Source organism: Brassica napus, chromosome C5, assembly GCF_020379485.1.
Source record: "Brassica napus cultivar Da-Ae chromosome C5, Da-Ae, whole genome shotgun sequence".
Lineage (NCBI taxonomy): Eukaryota > Viridiplantae > Streptophyta > Magnoliopsida > Brassicales > Brassicaceae > Brassica > Brassica napus.
The window spans coordinates 20,129,138-20,153,916 of NC_063448.1; the positions used below are offsets into that span (position 1 = coordinate 20,129,138).

Here is a 24,779-nt window from a genome sequence, read left to right on the forward strand (position 1 = left end):
ATATGGAATCGATTTTAATGAAGTCTTTGAGCCGGTTGCGCGCCTTGAAACCATAAGACTACTGATTAACCTAGCTGCAACAAATGGATGGGAAGTGCATCATCTTGACGTTAAAACCGCCTTCTTACATGGTGAATTGAAGGAAACCTTCTATGTATGTCAGCCTGAAGGTTTCGAGAAGAAAGGATGCGGTAATAAAGTTTACAGACTAAACAAGGCACTATATGGACTAAGACAAGCACCAAGAGCTTGGAATAATAAGCTTAACCAGATACTCATGGAGCTCAAGTTCAGTAAGTGCACGAAGGAACCTTTTGTCTATCGAAAGAATATAAAGGGCGAGCTTCTTGTTGTAGCTGTGTATGTAGACGATTTGTTTGTGACTGGAACAAGCAAGAAGCTCATTGACGAGTTTAAAGACGGCATGGCAAGTAAATTCGACATGAGTGATCTTGGAAGGTTAACATACTATCTAGGCATAGAAGTTTGTCAAGATGATCAAGGGATAACACTAAATCAAAGTCGATATGCAGCGACGATATTCGAGAATGCGGGGTTGGCTGACTGTAATCCGGTTCAAGCTCCCATGGAGCTTGGTTTGAACTTGTCGAAAGCAGAAGAAGAGAAAGAGATCGATGCAACGAGTTTCAGAAGGAACATTTTCTGTTTGAGATACTTACTCCACACGAGACTCGACTTGTCATTCGCCGTAGGAGTGTTGAGTCGTTATATGCATAGTCCAAGGGAGTCACATGGAGCTGCATTAAAACAATGTCTAAGATACCTACAAGGCAGCATGAGATACATACTGGTTTTTGATCGATCACCACTAAAGATACCAAGATTAGTTGGTTATAGTGAAAACAAACGATGGAAGAAGCACAACCAGCCACATTTTCTATCTAGGAAAGAGTCCTATAACATGGTGTTCGCAGAAACAAGACATTGTTGCGCTATCAAGTTGTGAAGCCGAGTTTATGGCCGGCACAGAGGCCGCGAGACAAGCGATCTGGTTGTGTGATTTGCTAAGTGAAGTTACCGGGCAAACAAGAGAAAAGTTCACCATCAGAATCGACAATTAATCGGTAATTGCCTTGACAAGAAATCCAGTTTTTGATGAAAGGAGTAAACACATGCACTCTAGGTATCACTTTATAAGAGAATGTGTTGAGAGGGAGTTAATAGAAGTTGAGCATGTACCTAGTAACGAGCAAAAGGCTAATATTCTAACAAATGTGTTGGGAAGAATCAAGTTCAAAGAAATGAGAGACTTCATCGGAATGCAAGAGTTGTCACAAGAAGGTTTCAAAGTTAAGAGGGAGAATGTTGGGATAAACTTGAAATACCTTGAGGTGCAAGTTTCCTAATCTATTAAAGTTGTAGTTATCTAAAGGGATTAGGAAATAGTTAATTGTGTTAGTTCTAATGAGTTTAAGATAATTAAAGTGTTATATAAGGATATGCAAGAATGTTGCATAACTTAAGAGTTTTGTGATTGAGGGCTTAAGGTTTCGAGAAAGTTTCCTTAAGATATTAATAAGAGAGTTTGCTTATTAAGTGTGTGTGCATTAGTCTGATCTTGAGTGCGATCATGAGACCTTAATACAAGATATATCACTTTTTCAACTAGGATTTGATGTTGAGAAAAAAAAACTAGGATTTGATCCAAAATAGATTTTTCAAAAGTGTTATTTTGTTGAGAACTAACTTGTGGAGGAGAAAAAAATATGAAGACAAGTATAATTGAATATAGTCCAACAATATTTTTCAATTAATATTTTAATAGATGCGTACGAAAGTCGACCATAAAATGAATGATGGTATGAGCGAGAAACTTACGTACTTGGTGGTGGAGGAAAAAATGAAGAGAAATATGATTGAATATAGTCGAACAATATTTTTCAATTAATATTTTAATAGATGCGTACGAAACTCGACCATAAAAATGAACGATGGCATGAGTGAGAAACTTACATACTAATTAAAGTTTGAAAGATGTCAAAAAAAAAAAAAATTAAAGTTTGAAAACGTTGTAGGTGAGAGTATGGTCATGGAACTTGACTGTTTGGTAGTTGAATGGATTCGTCATTCATGAGCTGTCAACAAGGCATTAATCTTGCCTTTTTATTTGATTTATAATTTGCGCCCAAAGTTTATTTTGTAAAGATGCAAAGACCAAACACAAGTACTACACACCAAACCAAAGTCCAATAATATTACAACTAGGCATGGCGACACTTGAAGTTACAGATATAGCCTTGGTTCAACCTTCTTCTCAACAACCTTCCTTCAACGACCAAACACTACCCCTCTCTCATCTCGACAACGATAACAACCTCAACGTTAGCTTCCGTTACCTCCGCGTCTACTCCTCATCTCCCTCCGTCGCCGGAAAATCCCCCTCCGCCGTCGTCTCCGTCTCACTCGCCGCCGCTCTAGTACACTATTACCCACTCGCTGGCTCTCTCCGCCGCTCCGAGTCAGATAACCGCTTCGAACTATACTGCTGCTCCGGTCAAAGCGTTCCTCTTGTCAACGCGTCCGTTAACTGCACTCTCGAGTCCGTCGGGTACTTGGATGGACCCGATCCAGGCTTCGTGGAGAGATTGGTACCGGATCCGACCCGGGAGGAAGGAATGCTCGACCCCTGTATCCTCCAGGTCACGACGTTTCAGTGCGGTGGTTGGGTCCTAGGAGCGTCGCTTCACCACGCGATCTGCGACGGTTTAGGCTCGAGTCTGTTCTTCAACGCCATGGCTGAGTTAGCTCGTGGAGCGACTCAGATTTCTATCCAACCTGTTTGGGACAGAGCGCGTCTTCTTGGTCCAAGAGACAACCCTTGGGTTGGAGCTCCGGTTCGTGACTTCTTGTCACTAAACAAGGACTTCGATCCGTACGGACAAGACATTGGAGAGGTCAAAAGAGAGTGCTTCCTCGTGACCGACGAGTCTTTGGATCGTTTCAAGGCTTTGCTACTCGAGAAATCTGGTTTGAACTTTACCACGTTCGAAGCCCTAGGTGCTTACATTTGGCGTGCAAAGTAAGTTACTACATTTGATCAAGTTTCTTGAAATGTTTGATCTGAAACAAGAAACATTTTGAAATGTAGAGTAAGAGCTGCGAAGATTGGGGAAGATGAGAATGTGAAGTATGTGTATTCGATAAATATAAGGAGACTGATGAATCCACCGTTGCCTAAAGGCTACTGGGGAAACGGATGTGTGCCAATGTATGCTCAGATCAAAGCTGGAGAGCTCATGGAGCAACCCATTTGGAAAACCGCAGAGCTTATAAAACAGAGCAAGTCCAATGCTAGTGACGAATACGTTCGCTCCTTTATTGACTTTCAAGAAATGCACCACAAAGATGGGATCAATGCCGGTTCAGGTAAGTAAACATCGCGGTTTTTTATGGAAACAAAAAATGATACAAATTTTCATTTTTTTGGGGGCGGGGTTTATATTAAACAGGAGTGACTGGATTCACGGACTGGAGATACTTGGGACATTCGACGGTGGATTTTGGATGGGGAGGACCGGTGACGGTTTTGCCTCTGTCGTATAAGTTGCTTGGAAGCATGGAACCATGTTTTTTCTTGCCATATTCTGGTGATGCTGCAGCTGGAAGTAAGGATAGTGGGTTTAAGGTTTTGGTGAATCTACGCGAGTCTGCAATGACTGACTTCAAAGAGGCCATGGATAAGCTTCACAAGGGTGATGAATCTTTGCTGTCTTGATCACCGAGAAAGAAACCTATATAAACGTACAATAAAAACAAACATTAAAATAATCAACCATTTGTATAACTTTGTTGGTTTCATCACAGAACATATGTTTTCAAGTTTTTGCTGTATTTGAATTGAAGAGCGTGAATGAGAAATGCCTTACTGATACAACTCTTATATTTGAATTGAGGAGCGTGAATAAATTTCAAACAATGAAAACCGTCTTATTCGTTTTCTAAGCTGCCAGATTCATCAAGATTCGTATCAGAGAACTAACACAAGGAGATGCTAGAAAAACAGCCGCAGACAAGAAAGAAAAAACCTCCCACAGTCGCAAACATCTAAGGCCTCCGGACTTACTGATGAAATCAAGCAAAATATCATTCTAGTTACATCTGATAATTCAGATTCTAACGCCTCTAATATCAAAAACAGGGTATTTGGTCCAGTGGTATGATTTTCCCTTTGGTTGCTGTCAGCTCAAAACCAGTCGGAATTGTGTAAAGGCATCCAATCAAACCAACATGCCCGATTGCCCGGCCATCATATAGGCAAGTCAAACATTTATCTATGGCCTCTAATATTTAAGGGGCCATTTTTGCTGCTATAACCGCAGTTTTTGGGATGAATCTCCAAGACTGTTTTCAGAGATCCGGCAGTGTTCCAACGGGTTTTGCTTTTAACGGTATTGGATGAGGAGTTTTGTATTTTGTGTTATATTTCAAGCACAAGAAAGTATTCCGTCACTGAATCTTATTTTAAACCACACAAGCCTGTTCGAATGGTACGGCGAATTTGGAAAGGCACTAAGCACTTCGGGTTTGAAATTTACCAAATTCACATTTACCCATTTGTGTGGCCAAACATATCTAATTTACATTGCGAGCAGCTGAGTCTGTCTGGCTCCGGTGGACTGGCCTCTAGGGGATTAGTTGAACATGCCGGATACCCCAGGATATAAAAAAAACAGTGTTTTGGTTAGAAAGATTCACTGGTCCCTCTTTTAAAGATGTCTTCTAGAGTTTCAGATTGAGTTTAGGCTTAATCAATAATGAAATAACTAGACATTCAAGATTAGTAACAAAAGCAAAACAAGATTTGGGTACATAAAGAGTGGTGATTAGTAACTTTATGCCAAAACGATGTCTAATCATTGTCTTTGTTTATGCAGAACCATGATTAGATATCTTACCGGATAACCCAAATCCGAAACCGTGGAAGATATCTTCAAAAGAGTGGCTAGTGGAACTTTCTATCAAAAACAAGTTTCAGAGAGGGAATACTTTCTTATGCTTGAAATATAATACAAAACTCCACATTCAATACCTTCTGTTACAAGCAAAACCCATTAGAACATCTCCGGATATTTGAAAACAGTCTTGCAGATTCATCCCAAAAAACTGTGGTTACATCAGCAAAAATGGCTGCCACAAAGGGTTGTTGTGTGAGAAACAATTAACACTGAAACAACTGATTTTGTACATTTTCTTACAAGTATCTCCAATCTCACTATATTTTTTACTTTAAAACAAAATTTGGAGTAAAAACCCCTTCTAACTTTATTCATTTTTTTTTGGTAGGGCGCATGAGACTCACGTTTCCTACTCTTTATTCAAATCATAAAACTCATTACATGCAAATTTGCCGAGATCTAGATACCCTCTGAAAGTCCTCCAACAAAACATAAGCAACACAATCTGGGACATCTTCAAAGAAATGTAACCCAAACGATAGAGAAAACGCATAGTTAGCTAATCCATCCGCAAGATAATTAGCCTCCCTATACACATGAGAAATTTTGACTAACCAGTCTCTTGATATGAAGCCATAGCACAGACGTACTAGGAACGACAGAGGATGAGAATCATGGATCTCTGTCTGAAGAAAACCCGCCACACTCTCCGAATCAACCTCCAACTCCAACCGACGAATCCCACGGTCCCATGCTATACACAAGCCATAGTATACTCCCCACAACTCCGCCAAAGGGGCTGAACAGATGCCTATGTTTATTGCAAAACCCCCATTCCATTCTCCATACTCATCGCGAATAGCCCCACCCGCCGTAGCAAGTCCCGGGTTACCTCTAGATGCTCCATCCGTGTTCAGTTTGAACCAGCCATTTGTTGGTCGATTCCATGAGATCTGCTTCTCCACACGTTCCCGACTCTGCCCATGTTCCTTTAGTTTTACATTTGCTTCTATCACCTCCCGAGCCTTATCCTGAAGGAACTGCACCATGTCTCGACATTTTCCTTCCTCTCCAAAAACATACTCACATCTCCATTTTCAGCACCACCAAACAGTCGGAAAATAGCAAATGAGTTAGAGTAACAAATGAATTTACCCTATAAATAGAATAATTCATTTATTTTTTGTTTATCACTCTATTTTTCACTCTAAATGGTCTAAAACACACAAAACATAGTTTATACATGAAACAAGAACATATCAACAAAACTTGATTTTGTCTGTCCTCAACGGTTTAATTGAGCAGATCTTCTGTATTACCAGTAATACTCTTTCAGCAGTTGCAAACAAAAGATCATAATCAAAATTGTGAAAAATAAATAAAAAAATAACATAACAGATTTTAAAATCTAAACGATAATTAATTTGCTGAGTGTGTTATCAACTACAACGAAATAAAATCTCTAGTTGGTCGATGTTCTCGCTGCTGCTAGAAAAGCTTAACAAGTTTCTGTGTGAGCCAACGACGCTGCTAAAGGCTCTTTGAAGCTTCTCGAAGTATCCACTTGCTGAACCCACAGGCGAAACCGGCGCAGACTTGGAAACTAATCCAGAAGATTTGAATTCCTCGTCGAGGTTATCTTCTAGCTCCCCTGACGCATGAGCCTCGTATCTTTCTTTTTTTCTCAGACACATACATCTCAGCCATGTCATCATCATCGTCCATTAAATGTCCTATTCCATCACCAACCTGCAAGCTTTAAGAAACATCCAAAAATCAAAATGTATGAGTACCAAATTATATAAGTTTGTGTTTTAACTTCTGAACTTACTGTGTTTAAGTAAGGAGGCGAACTTTTAACCTGCGCACATGTTCGAGATTAAGTGTGCTAATGTTTGAGGCCAATTCAACAAGAGCAGGATACACCTCCATCTGAAGCTCATTCACCTGTTAAAATCATGTCCATAGAAAGAGGAAAGCCGAAAACGGTGTCAACAATTCAAGAACAGTTATGGAGGTATTAAGTTAATCAACAACAGGGCCTTTGGTCTAGTGGTATGATTCTCGCTTTGGTTGCGAGAGGTCCCGAGTTTGATTCTCGGAATGCCCCATTGACATTTTTGTAAGCCAAATGTTCTAAATGCCAGCTATCATCTAAGTTATATTAACAAAGAATGCAACTTTACGATTGAGCACTGAAAGTCAACCGATAGAACTATACAACTTATTTTTTCTTTCTTACATTATCTAAACAAGAAAACTTTCTATCATCAGAATCAAACATCGAATACAGAATAGTTTGAAGTTTCTCAAGCTGTGTGTTGGATTAGAGTAGAGAGGTGTGATTCTCGCTTTGGGTGAGAGAAGTGCCAAGTTCGATTCTCAAAATGCCCCATTGACTTTTGTGTTTAACCAGACGGTCTAAATCCTTGCTTAGGTATTGCTTTTCCTAGTAAATGTGTTCAAACCAAAATGAAACAGGTTTCACTCAAATGAAACCACACATTTCAAATGCAGTTCATGATGAAACAAAAAGAAATCAACCAAACAAGAACATGACAAACAGTGATCCTTTCAATGGAACTTCAGTTGAAAAAAGATCCCATATATTAGATCTAGGAATATCCTACAAAGTTCAATAAAAGTTTTAGTAAACGTCACTACAAGAAAACATCAAGGATTCTGAGGGAAAAAATCGTCGGAATTTCGTCGGAATATCGTTATTCCGACGCAATTCCGACGAAATACGTCGTCGGAAATAATTCCTCGGAATTTCTTTTTTCCTCTGAAATCCCTCGGAATTTTCCGACGGAATTCCGAGGAAATAAATTTCCGAGGAAATTCCGAGGATCCCTTGTTTGTCGGAAAAGTCCTCGGAATATACCGAGGTAGAACTTCGTCGGGATAATTCCTCGGAAGTTCATCGATCGATGCGTGTTTGGACATATATACATCGATCGATAGGAGTATACCGACGGACTTTTTCCTCGGTTTATTCCGAGGAACTGTTCCCTCGGTATATTCCGAGGGATCCGTTCCTCGGAATTTTCCGAGGGAGTTGTCCCTCGGAAAATTCCGAGGGAAATGTCCCTCGCTATATTTTTTTAAAAAAAACGGATCGATCGATGCGTTTTTGTTCAAAAACGCATCGATCGATGTAGTGAAAAATATAATTAATTTCCTCGAAATGTAAAAAATATTAATTTTTTTGAAAAAATAAAATTTCTGAAATTTAAATTCGAAAATATGAAATTAAAAGTAAAATTGAAATCATACTAATTAATATTCAAAGTTTCACAAATAAAAATAAAACATTCCGAGATTGGGGAAAAAAAAACTACGGGTCTGGCACGTCCGGGAACACCTCGTTCGGGTACATCCTCTGCATCATCTCCATCATTTGCTGGTTCAGCCTCCTCTGTGCCTCATAGCCCGCCTGTTGAGCCGCCATCTGGGTCTCCAACAAAGATATTCGATCATCTTTGTCCTTCAACTGAGCCGTAAGTACTTCTGGATCAACAAAGGGCGGTGGTGCAGAAGAAGGAGGAACCGACCGGGTGCGACGACCCAAACCGAACAAACGTCCCTTCTTCTTTGGAACCGACTGAATAGAAAAAAGCCAAATTTAGAAATTTAAACCAAGAAATAAATGAATTGAACTTAAAAAAAAAGAACTTACGGATTCAACGATTTCGTTGATTCGAAACCGGGACAAGTTGGTCGAAGCCGTCGAAGCGTCATCCTCGGTTTGAAGCTGAGACACTTCGTCTACCACCTGAGTTTGGACCAGGTCGACCACGTCCCTCACAAGACCGTCATCAATCTGGCCGGTCTTCTTGTTGGTATACGCCCTCCTCATTAGGGCGAGATCATCGACCGGCTCGCCATCATTTTCTTCCGCCTTGAAAAAAACATAAAATTAAAGAAACATTAGAAATTAGAAGAAATGCACAATAAATTTAAATTCTGAAACTCAAATAATTGAAGAAAAAGCGGTTGAACTTACCATGCGATCTCCGAGAGTGGCAATAGATTGAGCACCCAAGTTATGCTTGTAGATGCCCTTCCCTTTACGGTCGCTCCTGCGGTTGGTGGAGTTGGTGGAAGAAGTTTCTTTCGTCTCCTCCTTATCCCAATGCGCACACAACTCCTTCCAGACCGTATCGTTCATCGACTTTGGGACCTTTTAATTAAAAAAAAAGAAAAAGTTTAATAAATTAAAAAATAGTTTAATAAATTAAAAAATTGTTTAATAAATTAAATCGAACCTTATTGATTTCCCACTTCTTCTTCCACTCGTGGATCTGCTTCCCATAGTTGTCCATTACTTTATGGACGAAGTGGTGATAGATAAAGAGCGTCTCATCGGAATTCCAGTTGAACTCTTGCTGAAAAAAAACACAATTAGTAGAAAATTTATATTAAAGATTAAAAATATAAGTAAAAAATTAGAATACTTACCGCAAACTGACGAAACCACAGAACCTGCTTGTCGGTTGGGAAGTGAGTGAAAGTCGGATGTCCACTGTCGAGGGCCGAGTACATCATACGGTTGATCCATGCGCTGATCCCGTTCCCGGATCGGTTGAACCTTATTAAAAGAACAAACGGTTAATAATGAATCCAAATTTAAAGAAAAAAAAATGTTTAATTACCATGTTTGACCCCGTCCATGTGGATACGGAGTGAGATACGGAAGATGGTCACGACCGGGCTGTTGAACCAACTCCGCAACCCTCATCACTCCCGGAGGACCCGGAGGAACAGGAGCGGATGCAGCAGCGGGAGCGAGAGGAGCATGAGCGGGTGCAGCAGAGGGAGATGTATGGTTGGAGCTGTGGGGCGAAGGGGAATCCTGAAAATGGCTGGAATCCCGAGACTGGCTCCCCGTACCACCACGACCACGACGCTGTCGAGGCCGGGTCTGATCATCATGAGACCTGTAAATTAAAAAAATATATTTAATAAATACAGAAATATATAAATTAATTTTTTTTATTAAAAAAAAATCCCAAATAATTTAATCACAGAAAAAGATTTATATATATTAAATTTTTTTAATAAATATATAAAAATAGTTCTAATAAACAAAAATAGTTTTAATAAATAAAAATTGTTTAATAATTAAAATGTTTTGTAAAATCCAAAAAATCGAATTTATATAGAAATTTTTTTTTGTAAAATCCAAAAAATCGAATTTATATAGAAAAATCGTTTTGTAAAATACAAAAATCGATTTTATATACAAAAATTGATTTTATAAATACAAAAAATAAAAAAATTATAAAAAAATTCTAAATCAATTCAACAAAACAAATTATTCAACCAAATCACAATTCTAAACCTATTATACAACCAAATCACAATCCTAACCAATCACCCTAACAAAAATCTATCAAAACTACACAAAAACCTAACAAATAGAACCTAAGAGAGTGGGATAGGGTCCTTACATGATTTGTGTAAGAGAAGAGGGAGATCGCCGGAGATATCGTCGGATTTCAGGGGGAAATCGCCGGAGAGAAAGAGAGGAGTCGCGCAGAGGAAGAAGAGAGAAATGGGGAAGAAGAAGGGGCTCGTGGTTATAAAACCTAGGGTCCGACGGACATTATCCGTCGGAATTCCGTCGGAATTCTAATTTCAATTTTCGCGAAATATTTGCCCGGTAAAATGAAAATATTCCGAGGAAATTCCGACAGATAGTAAAATATCCGTCGGAATTTCCTCGGAATATTCCGAGGAAATACCGAGGAACTAGTGTTTGGGGTTTCAAAACATCAATTTTTTTTGCCGTATTTCATTTCTTATACAATTGTAATGCATACCATTGAGGATTCTTTGTATACATGAGCATAAACCATGAAATAACAAATTTCAAAACTAATTGAAAGTATTCCCTTTACCGTTCGTTAAAAGGTATAAGTGTTTCTCTTATGTTGCGAGATTTCGTTCATACAATCGGAAAAGTGTTAATTATACGGTAAGGAACAAATTTTTGACTTCATAATGAACGTAAGACACTTAATAAGGGTTATATAGGTGTTATTCAAACGGCAAAACGTTGTTTTCGGTTTAAAAACCCTATTTCCTCGGAATTTCCTCGGATTATTCCGAGGGAACTCCGACGAAACCCTCTTCTTCCTCGAAATTTCCTCGGAATATTCCGAGGAAATTCCGACGAACTAGTGTTTGGGGTTTCAAAACGTAATTTTTTTTAAAAAAACGCATCGATCGATGCGTTTTTGAACAAAAACAAATCGATCGATTACTAAGATGGCCCGGGCCGTAAGATTGTGATCGATCGATGAGAGTATCCCATCGATCTATCGACAATCTGAATTGTTCCTCGGAATTTCCTCGGAAAATCTTGTATGTTTTTTTAAAAATGCATCGATCGATGCGTTATAGAACAAAAACGCATCGATCGATTACTAGGATGGACCGGGCCGTAAGATTGTGATCGATCGATGAGATTAACCCATCGATCTATCGACAATCTGAATTGTTCCTCGGAATTTCATCGGAAAATCTTGTATGTTTTTTTAAAAATGCATCGATCGATGCGTTATAGAACAAAAACGCATCGATCGATTACTAGGATGGACCGGGCCGTAAGATTGTGATCGATCGATGAGAGTAACCCATCGATCTATCGACAATCTGAATTGTTCCTCGGAATTTCGTCGGAAAATCTTGTATGTTTTTTTAAAAATGCATCGATCGATGCGTTATAGAACACAAACGCATCGATCGATTACTAGGATGGACCGGGCCGTAAGATTGTGATCGATCGATGAGAGTATCCCATCGATCGATCGACAATCTGAATTGTTCCTCGGAATTTCCTCGGAAAATCTTGTATGTTTTTTTAAAAACGCATCGATCGATGCGTTATAGAACAAAAACGCATCGATCGATTACCAAGATGGCCCGGGCCGTAAGAATGTGATCGATCGATGCGTTATAGAAACAAAACGCATCGATCGATGCGTGTTCGGAAAACAGAATTATAAGGCAAAACCCGACCTTTTTTGGATCTAAACCTTAGAACTCTCATCCCCTCCGATTTCCCCTATAATTCGCCCCCCCTTTCTCTCTCTATAATCATCCGATTTGAACAATTTTGGGCTCTATTCCACTTGATTTTTCGAGCTCTACCTGATTCCTACACTCGTCTTCACCCTAAGACAGGTATACTCCGCGAATCTCCACATTCTGAAATCGTGTTCTTGAGCAATTTTTTGGGTTTTGTGAATTTCTTATTTCCGTGTTGATTCCTTGATCAAATATGCATGAAACAGATGTTTAAACATGGAATAGAACACAATTGTCTGTGATCAACGAGTTTGGAACATGATTTGAGATGATTTAGGGATAGAGAATTTTTTTCAATTTCGTTTTTTTTTATCACAACTCGATTTTGCTTTTCATTTTCATGTTCAGCTTTGCCTTCTTAATTGATTATAACCATGTTGAGAGCAATGATTCTATTTTGTAGAGAATGAAGCGCACGAAAACATCAGCAAAGAAAAACACACAAGAAGCGGGTTCGTCACAGCTGGAGAAGCAAAGGCCAAAGAAGTGGGATAAGTCTGATACCACCCACTACAACAACATGAAGAAGGTAGCCGTTCCGGCTACACAACTAGCATGTCCTGAGACGATGACAATATTGGGAATCAAAGCAGACATTGAAGGACTGTTCCAGAACATGGGTCTAGGCCAACTATGCAACCTCAAGGAACCCACTTATCCGGAGTTGGTACGCCAGTTCATAGCATCCGCATACGTCACCCGTCCCGATGATAGCCATCAGGAAGGTTTTCTGGCATTCGTAGTGCAGAAAGTATACTATGAGGTATCTTTCACAGACCTCTGCGGACTATTTGGATTGAGTGCGGGGGAGAGGACATATGGTCTTTATTGGACTTCAGAGCTGTTGAACTTCTGGGAAACGATTGGCACAGGGGTTTATAGATCTTCTCAGGCAAAGGAGTCACTTATCCGGAGCCCAGTACTGAGATATGCGACACGCCTCATTGGCTCATTGCTATACGGGACAACCACAGCCGCATCAGTCACGCAATGGGAGTTGTGCCTCCTGTACCAAGGTGTGAGGCATTTGCTACCGGCATTTGGAAACTCTACATTCCCACCTGCTACTGCCTTCAACATGGGAGCGGTGCTGGCCGCAAACTTAGCAGGATACAAGGGGAAAGTAACCAAATCCAAGAGCAATGCATGTGGATTTGGTGCAGTGATTACTCGGATCCTTAGACATGTGGGTGTAGACTGTGAGAACCACCAGGTAGCACTGGACAGATCGAACAACATTGCTTGGAACTACCTGGATGTCATTTCTCTAGTAAGTAAGGAGTTCATAGCTGGTCCCCACTCGAGGATCGATCGGGATGGTCCTTACGTCTACGTATTCCAGGACCGAGCGAAGAAAACACTCTACTGCCACCTGCCTCAGATCGGCCTGACTGCTCTACTTTCAGAGGCTGCAGTTGAGTTTCTACCCCCTGCTACCGCACTAGTAGACAAGCCATCCTTCTTCACGCCAAAATATCAGACCAAAGGCAAGGGCGTGGTTGATGAAGAAGGACAAGATGAGGCTGCACAAGCCATTCCAGATGATTCACAACCCCATCAGCTACTCCCATCAGACTCCAGCCAGTACAAGCTGCAAGAGCTTCCACCGAACGCCACTTCGCGCCAGCAACAACATTGGAGAGATCAGAGCATAAAGACAAACAACGACATGCTACACAAGATCTGGGCTGCCATTTCACGTATCAGGCCGTGTCGTTGCCAAAAGGATGATGTAGTTCATCGGGACAACTCTCCATCCAGCTCTGGTTCGGGTTCGAGTGGTACACACATGGTAAGAAAGAGGTCCAAGAGACCCAACGATGCAGGAACATCTGGAGCAGGAGACGAGGAGTAGGAGCTATCACCGGCTATTTTATTTTCTTTTCTATTCTAACGTTTTATGGTCTTATTTTCTGTTAATTTTGAACTGAGTTTTTTTTTAGGTTTCTTAATTATGAGTTCGTATTTCTTTTACATGGTTTCTTTGTTTTATTTGGTTGTGTTTTGTGTAGCTTTTAATTCGTATTCAGCTTTGCCTTGCTAGATAAACCAAATAACTATTATCCAAGGAAAGAGGTTATATCAAGTGTTCCTCGGAATTTCCTCGGTATTTCTTAAAAAAAAAAAAAAAAAGTTCAATGGTAGTCTGTTTCCGAGTCATCATCACCAGATGAATCTGAATCTGGATCTTGGTGAAACTCTCCAATTACTGGTTCATCCTCTACGTGAACGACGGCTTCCTCTCCAAAGTCGGTTAAATCGACTACAAGGCCAACTCCAGCTAAATCTTCTGCTGCACTACAGTTGCCGGATGTGCTTGGTTGTAGTGGGTCTTCCAGCTCAGAACTTCCCTGAACTCGGCCTCTCGGGTTGAGTCTTGTAACAGTAACCCATGGATCATCTCTGTTCCTTACCCGGGGGTACTTGATATAACAAACCTGTAACATTTAGAAAAATTATAAATTAATACACATGATGATGAATCATTCTGAATAATTAACATTTAATTACCTGATCGGCCTGGGAAGCAAGAATGAAAGGATCATAATATTGCAGCTTTCGCCTCGAATTTACTGATATAACACCAAATGCATCTGTTCTCACACCTCGATCTGGGGTGTTGTCGTGCCAATCACAATAGAAAACAGTACAGCGCAATCCAACCATGCCCAAATACTTGATTTCCAAAATCTCATGTATGTGTCCGTAGTATACATCATCTCCTGATGCAGAACAAACGCCAGCATCATAAGTCGTACTCGAACGTCTCCTCTTCTGAGTTGTGAATGCATATCCTCGAGTACAAAATCTCGGATATGACTTCACAACAAAGTTTGGTCCAACGACCATCTCACGTATCCAATCGTCAAATGTTTCACCTCTGGCCAAACCAGCAGACACCTATTAATAGCACATATATATATATTATATCAATAAATGTGAATTAGTATAAATATGTGATAAAATATATTTTAATTTGTTTAAAGCACTCACATAAGTAAACATCCATCCAGTAAATTCTCTCTGCTTCATTTCTTCTAGTTCGTCCTCTGTGGCGTATCTATACTCGAACCGCTTTTCTGCCATGAAAATCCTGTATATGATGACAATAATGTAATTAATTAAGATTTAAATTTCAACTTGTTAAAATAAAAATTTGTAAGCTCATTTATTTACCTCTCATATTGAAGAACGTCTTCGCAGTTGGTGAGCAAATATGTTTGCAAATGACTGCGCTCCTGCTCAGTAAGTCGACGGTCCTTTGGTTTTCCGCTAAGTCGTCCAACGTCTGTGAAAATGTCTGGAACCGTAACATGATATGTTGCCCGTTCGCCTCTATCATCATGCCGAGCAGGTCTTCTGTTTTTGGTCTGAACTTCTGCTGGAAAGTAGTACTCGGCAAAGTTTGAAGTTTCTTCATTGATCATCTGTGCGACTATAGAACCTTCCACCCTACTTAAATTTTTCACCATCTTCTTCAAATGGAACATATACCGCTCATACAGATACATCCATCTATACTGCACAGGACCACCAAGTTCCAATTCTCTTGCCAGGTGAATAACAAGATGCTCCATAACATCAAAAAATGAGGGAGGAAATATCTTCTCAAGGTTGCACTGAATCACGGCTATGTTAGTCTTCAAATTTTCAATACCTTCAAGAGTCACTGATCTCGTGCATAAATCGCGGAAGAAACCACTTATCCCTGCAATTGCTTCATGAACATTTCGTGGTAATATTTCCTTGAAGGCGAACGGAAGGAGGCGCTGCATCATTACATGGCAATCGTGGCTTTTCAAGCCAGTAAACTTTCCTTCCTTTCTGTCGATACAGTTACGCAAATTTGATGCGTAACCGTCTGGAAATTCCACATCGTTTGAAATCCAATCAAAGAACGCATCTTTTCCCGCTGCATCAAGTCGGTATATGGGAAAAGGAGCCCTACCATTCTCATCAACATGAAGTTCTGAACGAGCACATATATCGACTAAATCCAGTCTTGACTTCAAATTATCCTTTGTTTTACCTTGAACATTAAGGATCGTGTTCATGAGATTGTCAAAAAAGTTCTTCTCAATATGCATGACATCTAAATTATGCCTTAGCAGATGATCCTCCCAGTATGGCAGATCCCAGAAAATACTTTTTTTGTGCCAGTTATGTAGTTCTCCAACAGCATCTACCGGAAAACGCTCATGTCCACCGACTTCTGGCGTCCTTTCTGCACCAAAATCTCTTAGTTGTATCTTCAAATCTTTCCCACAAATTTCCGGAGGTGGACTGTCAAACACCCTCTTGTTCTTCGTAAACAAATTCCTACTCCTACGATATGGATGATCAGGTGGTAGGAATCTCCTGTGACAGTCAAACCAACACGTTTTCCTTCCGTGCTTTAGTTGGAAAGCATCAGTGTTATCTTGACAATATGGACATGATAGCCTTCCATGCGTTGTCCATCCAGACAACATACCATATGCTGGAAAATCACTTATTGTCCACATTAGTACTGCCCGCATTTGAAAGTTTTCTTTACACGAAACATCGTATGTTTCAGCACCTTGAGCCCATAGTTGTTGCAACTCATATATTAGTGGCTGAAGAAACACATCAAGTGATCTCTTAGGATGCTCTGGTCCGGGAACGAGAATCGAGAGAAACAAAAACTCTCGTCGCAAGCACAAGTTTGGGGGGAGGTTGTATGGTGTAAGAATGACGGGCCATAGAGAATACTGTCTTCCACTCTTGCCAAACGGACTGAAACCATCAGTACATAATCCAAGGTAGACATTTCTTCTCTCATACGCAAAGTCGGGATACTTTGATTGGAAATGCTTCCACGCTTTTGCATCTGAAGGATGTCTGATCTCACCATCTGTTGAGTGCTCCGCATGCCATCTCATTGGTTGCGCTGTGCGTTCAGACAGATACAACCTCTGCAACCTTTCCGTCAAAGGTAAATACCACATCCTTTTATATGGCACTGGAACTCTTCCAATTGTATCTTTATAACGAGGCTTTCCACAAAATTTGCATGTAACCCGCTGTTCATCCACCCTCCAATAAATCATGCAGTTGTCGCTGCATACATCTATTACCTGATACGATAAACCAAGACCAGCTACGAGTTTCTGAACCTCGTAGTATGAACCAGGAGCTACATTATCCTCGGGTAGAATACCTTTTACAAAATCAGCAATCGCATCCACACAGTCTTCAGCCAAATTATAATCTGTTTTAATGCCCATCAATCTTGTAGCAGATGATAAAGCTGAATGACCATCTCTGCAACCTTCGTACAATGGTTGCTTTCCAGCATCCAACATATCATAAAATCTCCTAGCTTCTGCATTGGGTAAATCTTCCCCTCTAAAATGATCATTTACCATCTGCTCAGTACCTACACCATAATCTACATCCGTTCTAATTGGTTCTTCTAATCTAACCGCTGGCTGAGGTTCACTAGTACTACCATGTTCATAATCAGTTTCCCCATGATGATACCAAATTTTGTAACTTCGTGTAAACCCACTCAAATATAGATGAGTCCAAACATCCCACTCTTTAATAACCTTTCTATTTTTACAATTAGAGCAAGGACATCTTAACATACCTGTTTTTGCTTCCGGTTGTCGGTGAACTAACCCCATGAATTCAGTTATACCTCGTTGGTATTCTTCCGTAAGCAATCTCGTGTTCGGATCCAAATGAGGTCGATCGATCCAAGAACGAAAATAATTTGAAGAAGACATATTTTTTATGAATCAAATTCGTGTGTAAATAGAGTAAGAGGGAGGATGAAGATATGAAGTGAATGAAGAGGAAGAGGAGTGCTTGTATTTATAGTTTAAATCCTGCCGACATACCGAGGAAATTCCGACGGAATTCCGACGGACAAAACTAGTTCGTCGGAATTCCCTCGGAATTTTGTAAAATCCCCCAACGGCTCTCCAACGGCTATAATATTTCCTCGGAATTCATCGGTTTTTTCCGAGGAACAGAGTTTTCCTCGGAATTTCCTCGGAATATTCCGACGGACTGTAGTTTCCTCGGAATCCCGTCGGTATATTCCGAGGAAATTCCGAGGAAACCCAATTTTGTGTTTCCTCGGAATTTCCTCGGAAATTCCTCGATATATTCCGAGGATTTCATTTTCCGTCGGAATGTCCGTCAGAATATCGCTGTTTTCTTGTAGTGCGTCAACTAAGGGAATTAGATCAAAATATGACCAACTTTGAACCATTTTAACAGGGCATTTGGTCTAGTGGTATGATTATCGCTATATAGGGTGTGAGAGGTCAGAGGTCAGAGGTCTAATGCCCCCATTGACCTTTTTCAAATTATGTGTCGAAACATATGGCTGAAAATGTCTCAGATAAAAAAAAAACATCTTCTGAAATTCGCTATAATTATGAATCTGATCGTTGGTGTTTGTTAGTTTAGTGGTCATTAACAACTTAACACACCTAAATTTCAGCATGAAACAGCATACAGTTTCGCTTATATTTTTAATATTAACTGTTGATTGGCAAATCAAAGAATAGTTTCAGACTGTAGTATACCTTTGATTTCATGTCAGATGGGGCCACTGCAACCAAGCAACAAGCTTCAGCAGTTGGACATTAATGTCTTCTCTCTCATTTCACCAGGACTAGTTTAAAACACCACCAGTTGCTCAAAACAATGATATTAACATTCCAACAAACAAAGGACCCGACCCTTACCCATTTTAACTCAAAAAGGTAGTCTGGAGTTTAGATCTCCGTCTCAAGCTCTTGAAATTCTGCTGATGAATTTCGACATCAAGTGTTGAAACCAAACTAACCCAACTCTTCAACCAGAAACCACCTCCCTTCTGCAGATTCTACTAGAAAACATTAGACAATATAAATACTAGCTTTCTGCCACTAGATTCTCCAAAATCAAACCACATCAATTGCCAATTGGACAAGTATCACATGCAAATTTCACTGAAATACAAAAAAAATATTGCAGGAATTTAAGAATCAAGAACTGAAACCTTGTTAAGGATCTACAAAACCACATGCATTTATTCTGGTTTTACAATTTTTTCCCTCTGGCTGCAACAGCTGCCTAGTCTGATCCTAGTAAATTTTGTTCTGGGTACACTGTACACTACAAGAAACCTGAAAGTATAGGATACAAAGCTGGAACTCTCTGCCTGAAATCATCTTAAAGATATGCACGTGAACAATATGCGTTTCCATTGCAATGTCAAGAAAGAACTATAAACCAAGAACTAATTGTTCAAGAAAAGCGCAAGGAAACAAAGAGAATGTATTAATGAAAAACAACAATAACCGGGCATTTGGTCTAGTGGTATGATTCTCGCTTTGGGTGCGAGAGGTCCCGAGTTCGATTCTCGGAATGCCCCCCCATTGACTTTTTGTAAAACAAATGTTCAAAATGCTAGCTAACATGTCAATAAATTACAAACAATCAAACTTCACTATTAAACCCTGAAAGTGAACTAACAGAGCTAGATCTAAAACATTATTTCATGCTTAGATTATTTAACAAATGCACCGAGTGTTTTTTCGTGGAAGAGTATTACATTCTTTAGGTGGAAATGCAAATGATGATTCCACAGGAACTTCAGTTGAAAGAGATCTCACTAGATTAGATCTAAGAACATCCTACAAAGACTAATATATATTTAGTAAAGGTCAACTATGGGACAAAGATCAAAGTATGACCAAATTTTAAACGTTTCGGCTATACTGCTTAACAACAGGGCATTTGGTCTAGTGGTATGATTCTCGCTTTGGGTGCGAGAGGTCCCGAGTTCGATTCTCGGAATGCCCCATTGACTTTTTGTAAGACAAATGTTCTAAATGCCAGCTAACATTTCACATCACCAATACTAAATTACAGACTATCAGCTTTCACTATTAAGGCCTGAAAGTCAACTAACAGAGCTAGATCTAAAACATATTATCTTTATTACGTTACTAAACAAGAAGACATCCTAAAATCAGATTCAAAAATAAAATATAGGATAGCCTGAACTTTAGCTGTATATAGCGAGCTTCATCAAGAATAGCACCCTCAAAAGGAGAAATCTTCAAGAGTAAAGTTTACTCTAAAACAGAATGAATGTGTATTCTCTAATCCAATGCCTAATGGAACTAAACCAAGAACAGGGAATTTGGTCTAGTGGTATGATTCTCGCTTTGGGTGCGAGAGGTCCCGAGTTCGATTCTCGGAATGCCCCCATTGACTTTTGTTTTGAGCAGATGGTCTACATTCCAGCAGCAAAATTTCTTAGACAATCAGCTATAATTTTAGTCCTATGATCCAGTGTAAACTATAACATTATGAATTCTTCCCTTGGAGCGTAGATATATCACAAGCTAGGTTTTAAAAACTAATCAGCCTTCTAAAAAGCAGTAGATTTCTGGCCAACAACTAAAGAAGATATGTATAAAAGTTTAAGCTTATAAACAACAATGTATGTGGTCTAGAGGGTATGATTCTAGCTTTCTGGAGTATAAAATTAATAGACCAGCTCAGATTTATTACAATGTAGACTATGAATATGAATGCAAGAGGTCCACCGTCCCAGGTTCTGTTCTAAAGGATATGCCTAATCACACAGCCATTCTTAGCATTGATGAGCTATAAAGCAGAATATGCAAGCAACAATGAACTGAACAAGGCAAGTACTTACCCATTTGCACCACTGGATCTCGCTTTAGCTGTAAGGTTCTCCAAACTCCGCTTTATCATGTGGATTCTATCACATAGCTGTGAGCCAAGAAAGCTCGTCTCATGAATTTCATCGAACACGTGGTGCGCGTACCTCATGAGTCATGAAGTCAACATATAATAATAAACCTGTAAGAAACGATGAAAACGCTTACAATTGTTCGGCAATCCGACGGGAGGAGCGTGAAACTTCATCCCCGTCGGCGGATTCCGCCGTGGAGCATAACGACGACGAGCGAAAGGGAAGAGAACAAAATACTTTAGGATTAACGAAGAAACGGTTTATGCACGGGTAACTAGAATTATTAAAATCCGGTTCAACCGGTTCAATCCAAACCAAAACCTCATGAAAACTTATCAAAGCGGAAATGTAAAAAAAAGTAAAAACCAATTTACCTCTCTCCAATTCCACCTTTTTTTTTGTTTACCTTCTCAAACCTCTGCTTCTTTTCCACTATCTACAAAGAGCTGACCCAGACAGTAAGCACAATAAAAGCACAATAAGTATGTGTTTGTGGCTCTGCATGCAAATAATTAGTAACCATTTTTCAAGATTATCCTTCAAATTAGTTGGTTTTTGTGTTCTAATATGGAGGGATGATGTCATGTGTTCAGATAATAGTCTTCTCATTAATTTTTTTCTACTTTTTCTCTAAAATTTATTAACTCATTGGCTCATAAAAAATGGTTTGCAGTCCTCCATATTATGGCAGGCCGGCACTGAGCCACTGATTGTACATTACAACAACTCAAGCCCAGCTTAATTTTATACTGGACCTAGAGCAAAATTTATTTTTACTACACCTTAATATATCTTAAAAATTGTAAAAAAAAAAAGTTTAGACCCAGTGCAAATGCACGTAGGTGGCACATACCATGGACCGGGTCTGACCACACTAATGTCTAATCCTGAAAGGATCATTAAGAAAATACCGTATCTAGAAGAGTAGTTTGATCTTGCTTCTCACTTTTTCCAACTTCAATTGTAGTTGCTTTTAACAACACCAGAATCAACAAAAAAAAATGTATATCGTATTTTGAAATAACATTACCAAATGGAACTTAAAACCAACAACATTTGGTTTTAATATTTTATAACTAGGAGGTGTTTTTCAATGGTCCCCAAATCTCTATACGATGAGAGCCCAATCATATTAAAATAACTTTTATTTGGAGAGCAGAGACCATCCAGCAGGATGATTTTTTTTTTTCTTAATTAACTACAGTGTACTGAATTCAACTAATTACTCTGTGGGTTCCAGCGCTGATATTTGTAAATTTTCTGGTGGTCAATGGGAATCAAACTACAGATTCACCATATTAAAGTTATCACTCAAGTGTCACTCGCCCAACCCTATTGGTTAGTAGGATAATTTCAATATGTAGTAAACTTAATCATTCAAATTTGACACACCTACACAGAACCAACTTGGAAAATGCGTATGATTGTCAGGATTAAAAATACAAGAAGAAATTAACATTTCCAAGATTTGATTGTCCATTATTATATTAGTCGACAAAAAAAAGATTGTCCATTATTGATTCATTCCTTCATGTGTCTTTGTCAAAGAAAAGAAAAAAAAACATACAGACATTTGCCATTTGGATTGAATATTTAGGTCAACCACTAATAAATAAATATATATATATATATATATATGGTGTTTGGTGGTCAAATGAGAAGGAACAATATACAAGGGTTGGTGTGGTGGGTTAGAAGAATTTTGCATGACCAACCAACTCTAGTGTTTAGAGCATATGCATCAGTGAACTCCATGGAGAGTTCACACAGTTTTCGAAAAAAAAAATATTAAAATAAACAAAAGCAATGAACTTGCTTCTTGGGAGTTCACTGACTGAACCCGGATCATCACTGTAGCGCGGACCCCACGACACATGGCGGCCCGCGATTGGTCCGATTAATAATTTTTTTTTTAAAAAAAACAAAAATCAAACAGAAAAAAAAATAATAATAAAAAAAATACTTTGTGAACCCCTTTGATGTGGTTCACTAATGCTGATGCTCTTATGGTTTAAGCAGAACTAAACCTTAGAGAAGCCACATACATACATAACTACAACCACCACCACAACCTACACAAAAAGAGGTTCACCCAACTCGACCGGACCCATATCAGGATTAATATGGATTTGCCATCTGAATATTGGGCTAGGTAACGCATATATATAATATATTACAAATGCATGGGATGTAATTTTGTAGTATTATTTGAAATCGTAGCAACATGTCTTGCAAGGGAGAGGTTGTGCTACGTTTGGAGGAAGTATTGCTTCTCTTACCTTCAAATCTCTTCAACGAGGTCTTTCTTGACTGCATCGGTCCATTTCCACAGGTTCTTTAATTGCTATACCATGTCTCATTAGTATTATTAAATGTTAAGGATGTCTAATTAACCAGTCATTCTTACATAATTGAACAGAGATATAGAGAAGGTTGCTACTATGATCAGAAGCTACGCATGTGCTACCCGTCGAACAACTACGGTTTCATAAAAAAGCAAAGCGATGATGCTGGTTCTGGGGGGATAAAGCCACGTGGCACTGGAGTGTTTCTTCCTGCAAGACCGGTGAGTAGCCCAAAAGAGAAGAGACCGAAGAAAAAGACATGCCCCATCATCTCATCTCGTTCTAAACAAGTTTTTCTTCCTAAGGAATGGGCGTATTAGCTAGTAAAAAACATTTTATATATTGTCCCTGTGTATATCTTATACTATTACAAGGCTAAACACACAAAAATAAGTTTAAATGTCCGTCTCTAGAGTTGGGACCTATAGATTAGTATTGGATAAGGTTTGATGTACACACCATACCAGTTAACAGTACAAGTCTAGCTTCAGTGCTCAACGATAAACATATGTGTATCTATCCAAATGGACAGAAGAGATGATAAAGGATGATTTGAAAAAGATTTATTCTTGCTGGTTGACCAATGTTATTTCATATTCGATATTAAAAAAAAAAAAAATATCGTCAAGTTATATTATTTTTTAAAATAAAAAAAAGTAAAATAAAATAAATAAAAATATTAGAAATTACAAAAAAATATTTTTAACGTCATCAACAAAACATTAAACCCTAAATCCTAATCGCTAAACCCTAAATCATAAACCCTTGGATAAATCGTAAACTCTAAATCAAAAACACTAAACACTAAAACACTCAAGGGTTTAAGGTTTAGTGTGTAGTGTTTTTGATTTATAGTTTAGGATTTATCCAAGTGTTTAGGGTTTACCCAAGGGTTTAGGGTTTAAGATTTAGAGTTTAGAGTTTAGTGTTTTGCTGACGACGTCAAAAATATTTTTTTAATTTTTTTTTTGTAATTACTACTATTTTTATTTATTTTATTTTACCTTTTTATTTTAAAAACATTATATAACTTAACAATATTTTATTTCCTCTTATAAAAGATATCGAATTTGAAATAACAAAATCATATTGGTTGATGAACCTAGAGGTTCACCCTAGGGGGTGAACCCAAAAATGACTCAATTACAAAATCATTAAAATTCACATCAACTAAAATGCCGGAATGAGAATATTTTTAGAAATTGATAGTTCCGTATCTTGGCCATGGTTGAGGTTTATGCATACGAAAGCAACAAATAATTGTGATTGATTATGAATTAAGAAAACTGAGGTTAAAAATGCCACACACAAAGTTGGATCTTTAGTTTAGTCAATTATTGTTTTTCTTTACAGAGTTTTCATATCATATCAGGAATTAGAAACACAATCAGATTGTTAGAAAAATCGGAAATCATAAAAGCATTAAAAGAAAAGAAAATTTGCGAAATCAATTGAAAACAGAATTAATGTACCGATTGAAGAGATCACATTATTTTTGACGCAACTCTAACTCATTCACTCATTTGTATCGTGTTTTTATCAAATTTACCAATAACTTTTATAAAAAAGTACACGTTATTGATTATAGACTATGTCAAATTTTTAACATGTCCAACAATATTGACACGACGCCCAACTATTTTTGTTGGTATTATTAAAATATGATCCAAT

At 38.7% G+C, this 24,779-nt stretch overlaps 2 protein-coding genes, 1 long non-coding RNA gene and 2 other non-coding genes across 7 annotated transcripts; 4 read left to right on the forward strand and 1 right to left on the reverse strand.

Moving 5' to 3' along the window:
• The first annotated feature begins 2,146 nt into the window (after positions 1 to 2,146).
• LOC106397186 (spermidine coumaroyl-CoA acyltransferase) lies at positions 2,147 to 3,892 on the forward strand. Its single transcript, XM_048758648.1, has 3 exons — positions 2,147 to 3,040; positions 3,110 to 3,387; positions 3,471 to 3,892. The coding sequence occupies exons 1-3, from the start codon at positions 2,229 to 2,231 to the stop codon at positions 3,734 to 3,736; spliced, it is 1,356 nt and encodes a 451-aa protein (XP_048614605.1). The 5' UTR covers positions 2,147 to 2,228; the 3' UTR covers positions 3,737 to 3,892.
• A 14,574-nt stretch (positions 3,893 to 18,466) lies between these two features.
• Positions 18,467 to 21,112, reverse strand: LOC106437089. 3 transcript variants are annotated; one of them, XR_001287217.3, is made up of 4 exons: positions 20,897 to 21,112; positions 20,704 to 20,780; positions 18,737 to 18,876; positions 18,467 to 18,663 (listed from the first exon to the last, which is right to left on the reverse strand). It is a non-coding gene; the product is annotated as an uncharacterized LOC106437089 (long non-coding RNA). The 3 variants fall into 3 exon arrangements; XR_001287216.3 differs by having other exon boundaries at positions 18,737 to 18,879; positions 20,897 to 21,111; XR_001287218.3 differs by having other exon boundaries at positions 18,737 to 18,867; positions 20,897 to 21,109.
• TRNAP-UGG lies at positions 19,336 to 19,407 on the forward strand. The gene has a single exon. It is a non-coding gene; the product is annotated as a tRNA-Pro (tRNA).
• Positions 19,767 to 19,838, forward strand: TRNAP-UGG. Its single transcript has one exon. It is a non-coding gene; the product is annotated as a tRNA-Pro (tRNA).
• Positions 21,113 to 22,551: 1,439 nt separating the features above from the next.
• On the forward strand, positions 22,552 to 23,728 carry BNACNNG54850D. The gene is made up of 2 exons (XM_013878024.3): positions 22,552 to 23,095; positions 23,183 to 23,728. Exons 1-2 carry the CDS (start codon positions 22,988 to 22,990, stop codon positions 23,426 to 23,428), a joined length of 354 nt encoding a protein of 117 aa, XP_013733478.1. The 5' UTR covers positions 22,552 to 22,987; the 3' UTR covers positions 23,429 to 23,728.
• The last annotated feature ends 1,051 nt before the right edge of the window (positions 23,729 to 24,779 follow it).